Genomic DNA, 14,511 nt, shown 5'->3' with positions numbered 1-14,511 from the left:
AGCGCGCCTTCTCAAGCTTTTTTTTACCGTCCATCCACCCACATTTACTTACCATTGTTTTTTTCAAAAAAAATCTTTGAGAATTGCTGTTCCCACATATAGTATGGCTGTGCCACACGAGTAAAATACCAAAATGTTCTTCGGCAGTTTGCTACCGAAGTTTTAACGAAATCGGCGGCAGTTAGCTGCCGAAGAAAACCTCGGTAGTTAACTGCCGAGGAAATCTGAACATAACCAGAACGCAGAAACTCAGTTTTCTTCATTCTTCAAACTTCTTCCAAACCATCCAACTTCTCCAACTTCTCCAAATTCGTTTTTTCAGCAAAATCAAGTGCATCATCTTCATTTAAACACAAGTAAGTATGTTGACTCATTTTTAATCATAATGTTAGTTTGGGTAGGTTTTTTTTTAAAAAAAAATGGTAGTTTTCATGTGGTTAGGGTTGATGTAGGAATTGAATTTTTTATGAGTGCATGTAGTTTATAATTGAATGTAGTTGGTTTAATTGATGATTGAATGATGTTAGGGTATAATGTGGGTTTGAATGGTGGCAAATGAACACAATTTGAATATGTTTTATACTTTGCACACAAAGTGTTTGATAAAATGTGTCAATGACAAATTTATTGATTATTTAGTTAGTTTAGGTATTGGATACAATCTTGATTGTAATTTGAAAAAATGTATGTTGAATTAAGTTGAATGCATATTGAAAAAGTGTATATTGAATTAGGTTGAATGTGTATATTGAATTATGTTTAGTTTAGGTTGAATGTGTATGATAATGCATTTGATTTTTTACGTTTGAATGTTAATGATAATGTGTATGATAATGTTTAGGTTTAATCAATGTCTTTATTTTGGTAAAGTGGTTTAATGTGAAAGCGGTTAAGTTTAGGTTATGTTTAGGTTGAATGTGAAAGTCTAGGTTTTGTTTAGGTTTAGTGTTTGTTGATAAAGTGGTTGAATGATATAAATTTTTTATTTTTATTTTTTGTAGATATGGCCGATCAGGACCCCATTGATCCATCGAAGATGATTGGTGGTAGGCGTGCCATGACTCAGAGCCACCGCAGGGAGAGGCAGGGCGGCCACATCCCAAAGAGGGGTAGAGGTCGAAGAGGAGATGGCTCAGGAAGCTCTCAGGCTACACAGCCTGAGGAGTCACAGGTTGTTGACCCGTCACAGCCTGTTGACCAGACTGGGGTGGAGTACCTGAACTATCAGGATCAGGTACATCATGATGTGACGGATGGTGGATATGACCAGGATCATATACCACAGCAGCAGGATGCAGTAGACGAGGATGACATTGCAGCAGCTGCTGCACCGAAGGTGTTACCTACGGACCCTCCATTTCCTGGTGGACCGGAGGACCTGTCATTGCTCCACTCTTATGCCGATCATGTGGCTTTGTCACTCTGGTATAATTCAAATAATGTAAGTGTATTTATTTTAAATGTTTTTTCTTTATGTTAAAATATTTTCTTTAATTTAAATGTGTGTTTGTTTAATTATTATATCCAGTTTTATATGTGTTTTTTTTAATTATATTTTGTATGTTTAATTATTATATCAACCTTTATATGTGTTTTTTTTTAATTATTTTTCTTTATGTTTAATTATTTTCTTTAAATGTGTGTTTGTTTTAATTATTATATACACTGTTATATGTTTATTTTTTTAATTCTATTTTTTATGTTTAATTGTTTTGTTTATATGTGTTTTTGTTTAAACCATATTTATTTTTCTATTATTTCAGGTTCGTAAGACCCGCGTGCTTAAACCGATTAATCATGGGGCCAAGATTCTCACTCTCGGACGCCCTAACGCGAATGAGAATTGGTTTTGGGATGCGCTTCAACAGAGCGGGCTACATGATTTGGTATACTTGGGGTACTCCACCGTGCCTCATGCACTGCTGCTGACTTTATGCGAGAGGTGGCATCCGGAGACCAGCACCTTCCACATGCCGATGGGGGAGATGACTGTGACATTGGATGATGTCGCATGTCTGACGCATCTTCCTATTGAGGGGCGGATGTTGGCTCATGGGAAGAAGATGCCCAAGTATGAGGGAGCGGAACTGCTGATGACGTATTTGGGTGTGTCCCAGAATGAGGCTCAGAAGATCTGCAACCAGGAGTACGGCGGGTACATTAGCTACCCGAGGCTGAGGGAGTTCTATACCTCGTACCTTGGTAGGGCCAACGTATTGGCGGGTACGGAGGATGCTGAGGAACTTGAGGAGCTGGCGAGGGTCAGGACATACTGCGTCCGGTGTTACCTTCTGTACTTGGTCGGATGCTTGTTGTTTGGCGATAGAAGCAACAAGCGCATCGAGCTGATATATTTGACGACCATGGCGGACGGGTACGCAGGGATGCGTAATTATTCCTGGGGAGCTATGACCCTCACCTACCTATATGGCGAGTTGGCGGATGCATGTAGGCCTGGACACAGAGCGCTTGGGGGGAGCGTGACACTGTTGACTGTAAGAAAACTTAAATTTTATATTTATGTTAACTTTATTTTTTTGTTAACTTTTATTTTTTTGTTATATTTTTCCATGCGTAATAATTTATAAATGTTATTTGTTTGCTTTGTGCAGGCATGGTTTTTGGCGCATTTTCCAGGGTTTTTTAGTGTTGATCTCAACACTGACTACCTGGAAAACTATCCGGTTGCAGCGAGGTGGAAGCTCCAGAAGGGTCATGGGGAGGGGATCACGTATCGGTCACTGCTCGATCGTATACAGTTAGATGATGTATGCTGGAGGCCGTACGAGGAGCACAGAGAGATCCAGGACTTCGAGGAGGTTTTCTGGTATTCTGGATGGATTATGTGCGGCGTCCGTAGGGTGTACCGTCACTTGCCCGAGAGGGTTTTGAGGCAGTACGGATACGTGCAGACCATCCCCAGACATCCGACTGATGTTAGGGACCTCCCACCGCCTTCCATTGTGCAGATGTTCGTCGACTTCGGCACTCACACGCTTAAGGCGGACGCCCGGGGTGAGCAGGCAGGAGAGGAGACATGGCGGGCGGCGGATGGCTATGTCCTGTGGTACGCTAGGGTGTCTCACCCTCAGATCTTGCCACCTATTCCAGGAGATCTTCCGAGGCCTGCAAATGAAGAGCAGATCATTGCAGAGCAGTGGCAGCGGTATGAGGCGAGAAGCTCGCCTGACACCTATGACATGGTTAGTGGCGCTGTTGCCTACGCTGATGCGCAGTTAGGCCAAGAGGAGGTCATGAGCATGACCCCTCAACAGTGGTTTGAGGCCATGACCCATATGAGGGAGCAGATCGTGCCGATTCTGACCAGGAGGAGAGCCCAGAGGCCGAGGCGGAGGCACCATCAGCAGGATCAGGACCAGTAGTATTATTTTCCTTTTTTAGTCTTATTTTTTAGTTTTAGTCTTTTGATGACATTGAGTTATGTATATATGTATATTTGTATATTTGTATATTTCTACTTTGATGACATTATTTTTAATTTCATGGGTTTTTTTTACTTTGTTTAATGTGCAAAAATAGGTTGCTTTAATGTGCAAATATAGGTTGCTTTATGAACATAAAACATAAAAATAAGTTGAGAGTAGGAAAAATAGGGACGAGAGAGAACTTGAGAGAACTTGACAGAATATAATATAAGTGTCCCGTTGATTTGCTCGCAATTCGTGAAAGAAGAATTGACGAAGATTTGAGAGAACTTGAGAACTTTGTGAAGTATGTTCAGTTTTCCTCGGCAGTTAACTACCGAGGTTTTCTTCGACAGTTTTCTTCGGCAGTTAACTGCCGAAATTTTCTCAAATCCGGCTGCAGTTAACTGCCGAGGAAAACCTCGGTAGTTAACTGCCGAGGATCTTCTGCACTACAAAATCTGGCAGAATCTCCTCTCATCCATTATTGATCTTATCTTCCAAAATTTCTTCAAATGTCTCTCAAATTCTCTCTAACAAACACAACCAAATCCAACAAACTTTATTCAACAAAATCACAAGTAAGTAATTATAATGCTATTAACTTACATTTTAGTTGTTATAAATGTTATTATTTTTTAGTTTTTGAGTACATTTATTATTTTTTAGTAGATTTACATGTTATAATTAAATTTTAGGGTATATGTTAGTTGATTAATGTTGTTAAAATATTTGCATGATATTTATGTTATATGATATAAATTTTTTTATTTTAGTAAGAGTATATGATTTATAATTTTAGGGTTATTTTTATGAATTTTAGAGTGTATGTATAATGTGTTTTTGATTGATTGTTTTTAGTTTCTTATTGTGTAGATTTAAAACAATGGCGGGGTGGATCGACGTTCATGCGCAATTCAACGGCGGAGAACCTCAGAGGTTGAAGGTTCGGTGCCTTGGTGTAACGTTAAGAGGTCTCAAGGATACACTGACTGAATTCAACAAAGGAGTCAACCCCAGAGACACAAGGATGGTGGAACACATTTGGTATAAACGTCCAACACTCGACGAGGGGAGAGTATCATTCAGTTGGGTGGAATTAACGAACGACGAAAACGTGACGACCATGTTTTGGGAGCACAACATGTTCCAGTGGATCGATATGCGGGTGAAGTTGCTTAGATCAACTGAAGATATCATCAAAAGTTTGATTCCGCCACAAGATCGTCATTAGTTAGGGTAAGGTGCATTCCAACTACAACATTTGTATTCCTTTGAATGAGGTAATTCAAACTTGTCAAACAACAGGACTCAAGCATTTCGCAAGCACCTCATGTTTCTCCTTTGAAAATATTAAATTTTTGTTATGCTGGTTTAGATGAAGGTATTAAGTGTCAAGGATTGAACCTCAATTCGGTGGCACTTGAATACCATCATCTAAAGCAAGCCTCACAAAAATTTATTATTTTTAAAGGGAAAACATGAGGTGTTTGGCGAAATGCTTGAGTCCTGTTGTTTTGCAGGTTTGAATTTATCCCATTCAAAGGTAACACAATTGTTGTGGTTGGAATGCACATTCCAACTGCAACAATTGTCTTACCCTGGATGGGGCAATTCAAACTTGCCAATTTGCAGGACTCCAGTATTCGATGAGCATCTTGAATAATGGTATTCAAGTGTCAAGGAATGCACCTCATTCTGTTGACACTTGAATACCAGCGTTCAAGATGCTGATCGAATGCTGGTGTCCTGCTGCTTGGCAAGTTTGAATTTGCCCCATTCAGTGGTAAGATGATTGTTGCAGCTGTAAGGTAAATTTCGGAATGTAATGTAAAATGCAATGAATGTGATAACATATATTTTGTTTTGAATGGAACAATAATTATCTTATTTTGTTTTCAAATTTATTTATTCCAAATGCAATTTTATTCTAAGTACCATAATGTCAAACAAAATGTGCGCGACACAAAAATAAAACATAAAAAAATCCAAAACAATTAGGCATTAAAAGCCATTACATTCATTCTTCCTCGTCACACAAATCGATTGGCTTGTCCGCTACAGTCCCTGCGGTACCTTGTTTTGGTTGAGGACCGAAATAGCATGTCCTCCCGCTCCTCCTCAACCTCGAGTGATTGTACACCGGCACCTTCGAACCCTTCTTTTTTTCGGAACCATCGCAAACAATTCCATGCCATGTCATAGGTGACTTTTCTTTTTTCGTCTCATCATCGTGAACGTTACCCTGATTCTGATTCTGAGACATATCTACATTTAAAAAAATATGGCGATCAATTCAACCTACACTAACCTAAACTATCCTAACAATTCTAACCATTCTAACCTAAACTATCCTAACATATCATAAAATCAACAAATCAATATAATCGAACCTATATAATCGAAATTTAACAAAAAATAACATACAATTCGACCACAAAGCAACAATGCAATAGGATTCAAAAAACTTACTTGTTTTTGTGATTAAAATTGGCTTCTAATGGCTTCAAATGACTCAAAATCGCACCTTGAAAAATTAAAAACGCAACAATGGAGTTTTGGAAACTCCTATGAAGTTCTGTTCTTATAACATTCTCCTCGGCAGTTAACTACCGAGGTTTTCCTCGGCACTTAACTGCCGCCGGTGTCCTAAGAACTTCGGCAGTTAACTGCCGCCGGTTCCTAAAAACCTCGGTAGCAAACTGCCGAGGGGCATTTTGGTATTTTACTCGTGTGGCACAGTCAAACTATATGTGGGAACAGCAATTCTCAAAATCTTTTAATTGATTTTCTTTTGATGATCGGGTTTGACCTTGTACATATTATGCATTGTTTTCTTTTAATTGATTATTAAAACTAGTGAATTTTCATTATTTTTTACACATTTTTATGGATAAAAATTATTTAATTATGATGTTAATCTTTTTGAAAGAATGATTTGATATGAACAAAATCTGAAGTATCCAAGTCTTTAAAATTTCAAGTGTTTAATGCAAATTAAAATATTAAGATTCTTTTCCCTAAAAAAAATTAAGATTATTTTAGCAACACACCAAAAATATCATGTTACACCCAAATTTAAAATTTAATCTTAATAATAAAAGAGTTTTTCTACTTGCACCTTAGTTAATCATGGTTGCACCCCAAAATAACAAGATTATCCTTTCATAAAATTTGATTTTCAAAAAGCTTATTCCTTCTTTTTTGGTTACATCCCAAAACCCTTCTTCCAAAACCATAATTCTCCAATCGATCGATTGTGTTCTGCGAAGATTTTCAAAACCATACTTTCTCACGTCTATTTATGATTTCAAAGAAAATTCGAAGCAAATCAGGTTAGCAAGTGTTGTTCTTCAATCGATTGTGTTTTTCTTGTTATGGATTCTCAGTTCTGATTTTGTGTTTTCCTTGTTCTGCGATTCACAGTTGTGCGATTTTGTAAACTCAGTTTAAGTAGGTTCATGTAAACTCAGTTTAAGTAGGTTCATGTTAACTCAATTTAAGTAGGTTCATGTAAACTCAGTTTAAGTAGGTTCATGTAAACTTAGTTTACATGAACCTACTTTAACTGAATTTAAGTTAACCTTGCCAATGTAAATTAAAACCGTAATCGTACAGTGCATCATTGCAGTTGAAGGAAAAAAATTGAAAGTAGCAAATAGAAGAAGAAATTCACTTACTTATATCCAATTGAGTATGGATGAAAAATATTTTGATTCACTCTTTAATTTTCATGGAGATTGATATTGTACATCAAATTGTTTGATCGATCGCTTTGTGGGGTGAAAGAGGGTGAAACTCACTAACAATGACAATGAATAAAATTAGGGTTTTAAAAAAATTTATATAAAAGAGCAATTTTGGTATTATAAAAAAAATTTAAAAAAATTTAGGTGTAACTAAAAAAACATGGGATGTAAATAGAAAAACTCATAACAAAAATGTCTTTTCCGTAGAAATTTTTCAAAATTCCTTTTTTTTCATCTCATCTAGATCTTCACCTCCCTCACAATCATTCTGAGAAGGTGACCAAGCTTGCCGAAAGATTAACGCTTAAAGTACAAAATCTTTGAGTAATAATCCATTTATCTTTTTGTTTTTGCTAGTTTTCTTTATTTATTTCCGGTCTACAAGATACCATTTTCTTTTTATAAATTGAAATCAAACATATCGGTTCAGTATGGTATTATGATTCATGGCGAGTTTTAGCATGGAGCAATTGTGAAATTGTCCCATCTTAGATCAATTTTATTTTATTTGCTGTTACATGTACACCCTACATTTTATATTTCAATTTATAATCCTACTCAATTATAATTTGACTCAAATTAATTTACTTATAAATATATAATTTTTTAATCTCTCGTTTAAAAATCTAATAAGTCCAGCTCATTCTCAATAATTTTTTTTTAATTTGAAAACATAGACATGTTTAATTCTGATCTAAAAGAAAAATGGCGTGAATATATATTTACTACATTGTTTATAAAGAAATAAATTTAGTTTGTATCTAACTTTGTAATATTAATGTCATCCACAAAACTTTTTAATATTAATTAGGGTTAAATATATTTTTTGTGCTTATAAATATAACTAAATTTGTTTTTAATTCTTATAAAAAATGATATATTTTTGTCCCTTCAAAATATTTTAGTCTCCATTAAATTAAAATTAAAACTGATATATTATAAATGAATATGACTATAAATTAAAATATAAAAATACAGGATGTACAACTAATAGCAAATAAAACAAAATTGATCTAAGATGGGGCAGTTTGACAATTGCCCCTTGCTAAAACTCGCCCACATTGATATGTCCATAAATTTCTCCTTGACACCATATTAGTTGACTCTGCGTTGCTTCATTACATATATATATATATATATATATATATATATATACAACACAATGAACAATTATACATATTGATATTCCTTCATTGTTGATTCACAACACTCCATGTCAACATAAGCTTCATTGGTAGTAGAAGGCTAGAAGCACACATAACCATCAAACCATCCTCAGACAGAACATGATAGCACATGACCACAGCATAATCTCAACAAAATGCAATTATAGTGACTAATTTCTTTTGTTTCACACCTACATACCATCAACAGCAACTAGAAGATAACCAAGAGAGCAAAATCATCACTCATCAACATTTGTTTCCAACCACTCATGATAATGATTATCAACTAACAATTTGCTGCAGAGAAATGTTATGAACAACTCTTTTATTCGATGAAATCGATCTATGTTCCACCACTTTAAGTCAGATCCATTTTTAAAGTGTGTGACTCATCTTGATTTAAGTCAATAGAGACTGGGTTAAATATAGTTTTAAAAAAAGTGGTCTTTGCAGAATTTTACCAATCATTGCCTATTGTTAAAAAATAAGTCGCACATAGTGATTCATATAAACAGAATAGAAAGAGAAGAAAAAACCACACATTGGCCTCTATAAAATAGATCAAAAATAACTAGTCATATATTTTTGATCCAAAAGTTTACTGATCCAGAGAAACATATAAGATCTTGAAAACACACAAAAAACAAGGAATGAGGAATAGGTGTAAATCTGTGACAATGTAAAAAGGTTTTTAATGGATATTCAACTATAACTGTCTCAGTCTTACCACAATACCACATCATAATACAACTAATTAACTACTAAAACTCATATAATTAAGTTCTTTTGTAGATCTAGTTTGAGACCAACTTCTACAAAAGCAGAACCTGTTCTTTCAAATATTAATAAACAACATTAAAAACAATTAGAACATACAAATCTTAACAATACCAAATCTGTTCATAATTATGCTTTTTGCAAGAGCTAATTTAAACTAAATGGGTATATAATTTTGACTCAAGAGTGACCAAAACTCTTTCTACCTACTTCAAGAATCCAAGTTGTAAGAAGCAAACCTGATGAAGGTGATGAGAAATCAAATAAAAGAATGATTTATTTATAAAGCCTAATGCAATAGTTGTTTTACCTAATCCTCCGATCCAAGATTCCTATCATGCGACTCTATTATCATAAGACAAGAGTGGATCCATATGATGATGGAGTACATATAATAGATTTATGGGATGGGAGGAATGGGTAAGACAACAATTGCAATAGCAACTTTCTTCAACTAGACTAAATGGATGTAAGAACCCCAACCCTAAAGAGTGTGTGTTTGCCTTAGGATTGTAACAGTGCATATATAGGGGCTGCAAGAGCAAAGGAAGCATAGGATACGGATAAGGGTGCATGTGAAGGTGAAGCAACATTGGATACCCAATAATGAATGCTAGCGGCATCTCACCTAACCCATTGAGTCGGCACTAACTCTCTTCTAAACACAAATGTTAACATGTGTATTGAGAAGATTCTCTCCAAACAAAAAAAAAGTGTATTGAGAAGATAAATGTTATTGGAACAGCTATATCATCGATAATTTATAAGACAATCCTAATTTATAAAAAAAAATAAAAAATATTTATATAAAAACTAAAGCAATAAAGAGATAGAGTAAAAAATAACGTGAGTATAACAAAGAAAATTGTCAGAAAAGTTGGATGTTTAAATATCAATTATAAAATGCGGGTATTTATTATTGGATATTTTTCTTTAAAATAAAGAAAGATACCCTCACTAGTAAACTAGTCCTAATTTTCTTTAATCTGGGGATCATGTTAGGAAACTAAAGCATGCTTTTTTTTTATTATCAAATTGAGGTACAAAGAGTTTTATATCAAGATTGAGTCACGTGCAAATAAAAAGATTGTCATCAAAACATATTTGCCATTATTTTAGATAAAGATCATGCATATGCAATGATACTTGTTAAAGGGGTAGGCTTTGGTTAGCATGCAATGACACCGATTATTTTTATACTAAAAATAATTCTTATCCCTTTAAAACTTTGGTAGAAATAAATGAGTAGTGCACAGGGGTTGTTAAACTCTGCAGACATAAATACTTAAGTATGCTAGTTGTAATTCTCAACATAAAATAGTTTTCATAAGAAGCATTGGCAGAACAATAAAAATGTGCACCTGGAATTGGCTTCATTCAAAATGGTCAGATTGGAGGTAAGGGATTTTATAATTATGTTGCAGAATTTAAATTTAGTTTAGTGAGTTGTTGGTGATTTGAGTTGGGTAGCTGTTGTTGTTGATACTTAAAAGACTAATAGCTTGTTTGGATGTGCGGTGGAAGCAGCTTTCTCGTGTCCCAAGGCAAAAATTGCCAAAAATTGCCGTGATTTGAAAAAGCTACTATATGTAGCTTCAGTGTAAACGTGGTTCCTGCCGTGATTTTGCCTTGATGTGAAAATTGTACCGTAGAGCCAAACACAAACTATATGTAGCTTCAGTGTAAACGTGGTTCCTGCTGTGATTTTGCCTTGATGTGGAAATTGTACCATAGAGCCAAACACAAACTAAATACATTTGATTTTTTTTCCCCTACTCTTGCACGCTCGACACTTTCTACTTGAATGTGCTATTTTTGTTCATTAGTTCGTTTTGCTGTTACGGAACAAAATTCCCATGTGAAAGGAACTGCAAATCTTATTATTCATCATTTAGCTAAATTTGCTTTATCTTGCATTGATACTATTTAGATTGAGGAGAGTGCCCTCTTTTACTGACTGTTACATTAGTTGCTTAATGAATTAGCTAGTTATGAAAACTTCTTTATTATGAAACTGCCATATGATTAGCTTGTTAGCATCAATGTAAATATATTGAAAAATAACAAATAAAATATTAAAAAATTCGTAGAAAACCGATAATAAAGAAGCAATAGTTCAAACAAAGGATGTATAGAGCAAGACTCAATTATCAAAAGATGGGTTGAAATTGAAGATAACGACTCAACAAATAAAAACCTCACATGCTAACCCGAACGGAAATCACTTTTAAAAGCTCCGTCTCATAGTGCATGACGTATATATGTCTTCCACCGCGTGAACCTTCTCCCTTGTTGTTTGCAAAATGAATAAGAGTCGTTAGATCAAACACCATGGTTGAGTAAAAAAAGAACAAAAGTGCAAATTTAAAGGAGAGAAACTGAAGGAGATTTGGTTATCTCCCTTCCAAATTTACGCTTTTATCGAGTTTTTACTCGACCATTGAATTTATCCAAAGACTCTGTTCATTTTCCAAAAGTCAAAAAAGAAGTCTCTCACGATGGGAGACCTATACAGATCGGAGACGGAGCCCCCTTTAAACATCAAAATAAGAGAAACAAAGTTTAAGTATATTCGCAGAAATGTTGTAAAACACAAAAACTGTAGTTTGAAAAAGTCCGTGAAACTTGGTGCTCATTTCCACCAAGTTCTCCATGAAAGCACCATATTAGTCAACCTTGCGTTGCTTCATTTCATAAGGCACAACACAATTTTACACATTGATATTCCTCATGAAAGCGCCATATTAGTTTAACTTTGTGTAGGTTCATTTCATAACAACACAATTTTACACATTGGTATTCCTCCATTTGTGATTTACAACACCTTTATACTTTGTGTAAACACAATCTTCATTTGAAGGACACATAATCATCAAATCATCCCACATACAGAACAGAATAGAACAGGACACCACATGAACACCACATAATCTTAACAATGCTTGTTCTGTCCAATTTTTTTTGCCCCACACCTACATTATTAATACTGGATTATGGCATACTCAAATTACAACAATTGAGTTGGTTCAAATCGAATGGTAAAGAATTCATCTCACAACAAAGTACAAAGTACAAACCAAACCCAACCCTCAGTTTGTCCATGAAGCAGTCGACATGTGTCTATGAAACACGGATACAGACACTAACACCACGCCGATACAGTTAATAATTTGAAAAAAAAATCACATAATCCAGTGTAATCACAAGTGTCTGTGTCAAAGCAGTAGCCACTTGGGAAGGAAATTTCCCAGAGGAAACCCCCTTCTCTCCGTATCGGTGACTTCAAGTAAGATTAGGGCTAAAACTGAAAGCAGCTGTCACGGCGTAACTACTGACGTCGCGTACCTTCCGCTGAATTAGGAGTGGTGACCCTAATTTCAGCATGCTATACGAACGACGCTGGCTCCATACCCAGGGGGATAGGTGTTTGTGAAGGTGGTCCAGAAACCCCTTTCCCATACCCTATCCCTGGGGTGGTGAAGCTCAGAGAGGAAGCCCCTACCGGGTATACAGCTTATATATACTATAATATCTATAGCCATCCGAAGAGTGTCCGTGCTTCATAAAGAGATGTTAACCCAAAAAGATTACACGCCTTAAGAAGTATAGTCATGTGGTTTAACGGAACATAGATATATAGATTGTAAAGGATTATGGAGTAACAATGAAAGGTACCCGCGAGTGACGTGGATGATTTAAGACATGGTTTTTCCGAGCAAGTAGTTGAAGATAAAAAGAAAAGTAAAAACATAGAAGATCCAAACAAAAAAAAAATCATTATCTTACCACTCTATTATACAACCAGTTAACTACCTAGATTTTGTTTATCATGTCACCATATAATTACTTGATAAATCATGTCACCATATAATTTACTTGATTTATACACAAACAGATGCACAATGATAGTAAACAAACAAGATCCATCAATATATAATAAATCCCAAGCATTTTGCAGATCTAGTTTGAGATCAATTTTCCCATAAACTCAATATGTTCTTTCAGTTATCAATTAGATAACATAAAAAAAAAAAAAAAAAAAAAAAAAAAACCATATAAGCTGTAATAAACAAAAACAGAACATACAGATCTCAACAATACCAAAACAGTTCATACAAACATATATATATATATAAAAGGTTAGTAAAAAGGACAGACAGAAATCATAAACCTGATGAAGGTGATGAGAAATGAATCATTTCTAAAGCAAAAGTTGTTTTACCTGATCCTCCATTCCAGGGATACCGACCATGTGACTCTATTATCACAAGATTGGATCTGATGATGATGGAGTCCACATGGTAGGGATCCATGGGATGGGAGGAGCGGGTAAAACAACAATTGCAGTAGCAAATCTCTCTCGCCTATCGGTATGACTAACTAGATGTATGGGATGGATGAAGTCTAATGTGTGTTTTTGCTTTAATATTAGAAGCGTATATATAATACCCCGGATGTAAAGGGAACATAAGATTTTATTGATAAGGATAAGGTGAGGTTCACGGTCAAGCTAACATAGGATTCCAATTCCAATAATTCCAATAATGCACGTAACTTCTAACCTAACATATTTGGGATTTACTTTCGCAATGTAAAATTTACAAAAATGTTCATAAGATTTCAGAATTATAAAATCCGAACACATTTAAAAAGTGTTTGGATTTCATAATCCGAAATATGATTATATGTAAAGAATCTCGCAAATTTTAGTAGTTTTGAATTTTGATTTTAAAAACAACTAAAAAATATAAAAATATCACAAAAAATTATAAAAATCAAATAAGACTATTGCAATTTTTTTTTCCTGAGAATATGAAAAATTAAAAATAGGTCTAAACGATATAATTTTGGATTTTGAGGGGTGAAGTCTCGTAAGAAGAGTCTTGTTCCTTGATTTTTTTTCAGATTTTCTGAAGAAGTTTCGGAGCAATCTGATTAAGTAGCCCAAAAACCAAATTTCTTTTTTTACTAAGAACAATTAACAATGACCTAAGATTAATAGGAGTGTTCAGATTCTATAATCCGAAAAAAAAAAAAAATAACACGCCATATTTTTTGAGTTTTAGGATTATAAATAAATTGTTCATGGTATAAATCTCTAGTTAATATTATAAGTGTTTTTATTTGTACATGTCATATTATTATGACATCGTGTAAATCAATAAGAACTGCATGCATATTTTATTTTAATCATTATAGAAAAATGACACTAGTTTACTATAAGAATTATGAGTGAGTAAAATAAAACCAGTTTATATTGATAGTTGGTGAAGAGAATAAATGAGTAGGCGCATATAGTTGCGTGCTCGACCATATTACTTCATTCATTATTGTAGCAATCATAGGTGAGTAGAATTCACTTTTCTAGTATTACAAAGAATCCAATATACTCTT

At 34.6% G+C, this 14,511-nt stretch overlaps 1 protein-coding gene and 2 long non-coding RNA genes across 3 annotated transcripts; 1 reads left to right on the top strand and 2 right to left on the bottom strand.

Annotated features, from left to right (window-relative positions):
- Nucleotides 1-202: 202 nt before the first annotated feature.
- Nucleotides 203-3,550, top strand: LOC120580635 (protein MAIN-LIKE 1-like). Its single transcript, XM_039834664.1, has 5 exons — nucleotides 203-356; nucleotides 1,002-1,441; nucleotides 1,764-2,495; nucleotides 2,613-2,695; nucleotides 3,541-3,550. The coding sequence occupies exons 2-5, from the start codon at nucleotides 1,004-1,006 to the stop codon at nucleotides 3,548-3,550; spliced, it is 1,263 nt and encodes a 420-aa protein (XP_039690598.1). The 5' UTR covers nucleotides 203-356; nucleotides 1,002-1,003.
- Nucleotides 3,551-5,594: 2,044 nt separating this feature from the next.
- On the bottom strand, nucleotides 5,595-6,135 carry LOC120580603 (uncharacterized). Its single transcript, XR_005646396.1, has 2 exons — nucleotides 5,898-6,135; nucleotides 5,595-5,693 (listed from the first exon to the last, which is right to left on the bottom strand). It is a non-coding gene; the product is annotated as an uncharacterized lncRNA (long non-coding RNA).
- Nucleotides 6,136-11,562: 5,427 nt separating this feature from the next.
- On the bottom strand, nucleotides 11,563-13,551 carry LOC11408914 (uncharacterized). Its single transcript, XR_003012373.2, has 2 exons — nucleotides 13,289-13,551; nucleotides 11,563-12,089 (listed from the first exon to the last, which is right to left on the bottom strand). It is a non-coding gene; the product is annotated as an uncharacterized lncRNA (long non-coding RNA).
- Nucleotides 13,552-14,511: the final 960 nt, after the last annotated feature.

This window comes from Medicago truncatula, chromosome 5 (genome assembly GCF_003473485.1).
Source record: "Medicago truncatula cultivar Jemalong A17 chromosome 5, MtrunA17r5.0-ANR, whole genome shotgun sequence".
NCBI lineage: Eukaryota > Viridiplantae > Streptophyta > Magnoliopsida > Fabales > Fabaceae > Medicago > Medicago truncatula.
The sequence above is the reverse complement of the archived record's forward strand: the minus strand, read 5'-3'. Positions and strand labels throughout refer to the sequence as shown.

Bases quoted from the DNA above. Each gene is read 5' to 3' on its own strand.
- LOC120580635 (XM_039834664.1), top strand. From the start codon at position 1,004: ATGGCCGATCAGGACCCCATTGATCCATCGAAGATGATTGGTGGTAGG. The intron at 1,442-1,763 runs GTAAGTGTATTT...CTATTATTTCAG, and splicing joins TCTGGTATAATTCAAATAAT to GTTCGTAAGACCCGCGTGCT. The intron at 2,496-2,612 runs GTAAGAAAACTT...TGCTTTGTGCAG, and splicing joins GGAGCGTGACACTGTTGACT to GCATGGTTTTTGGCGCATTT.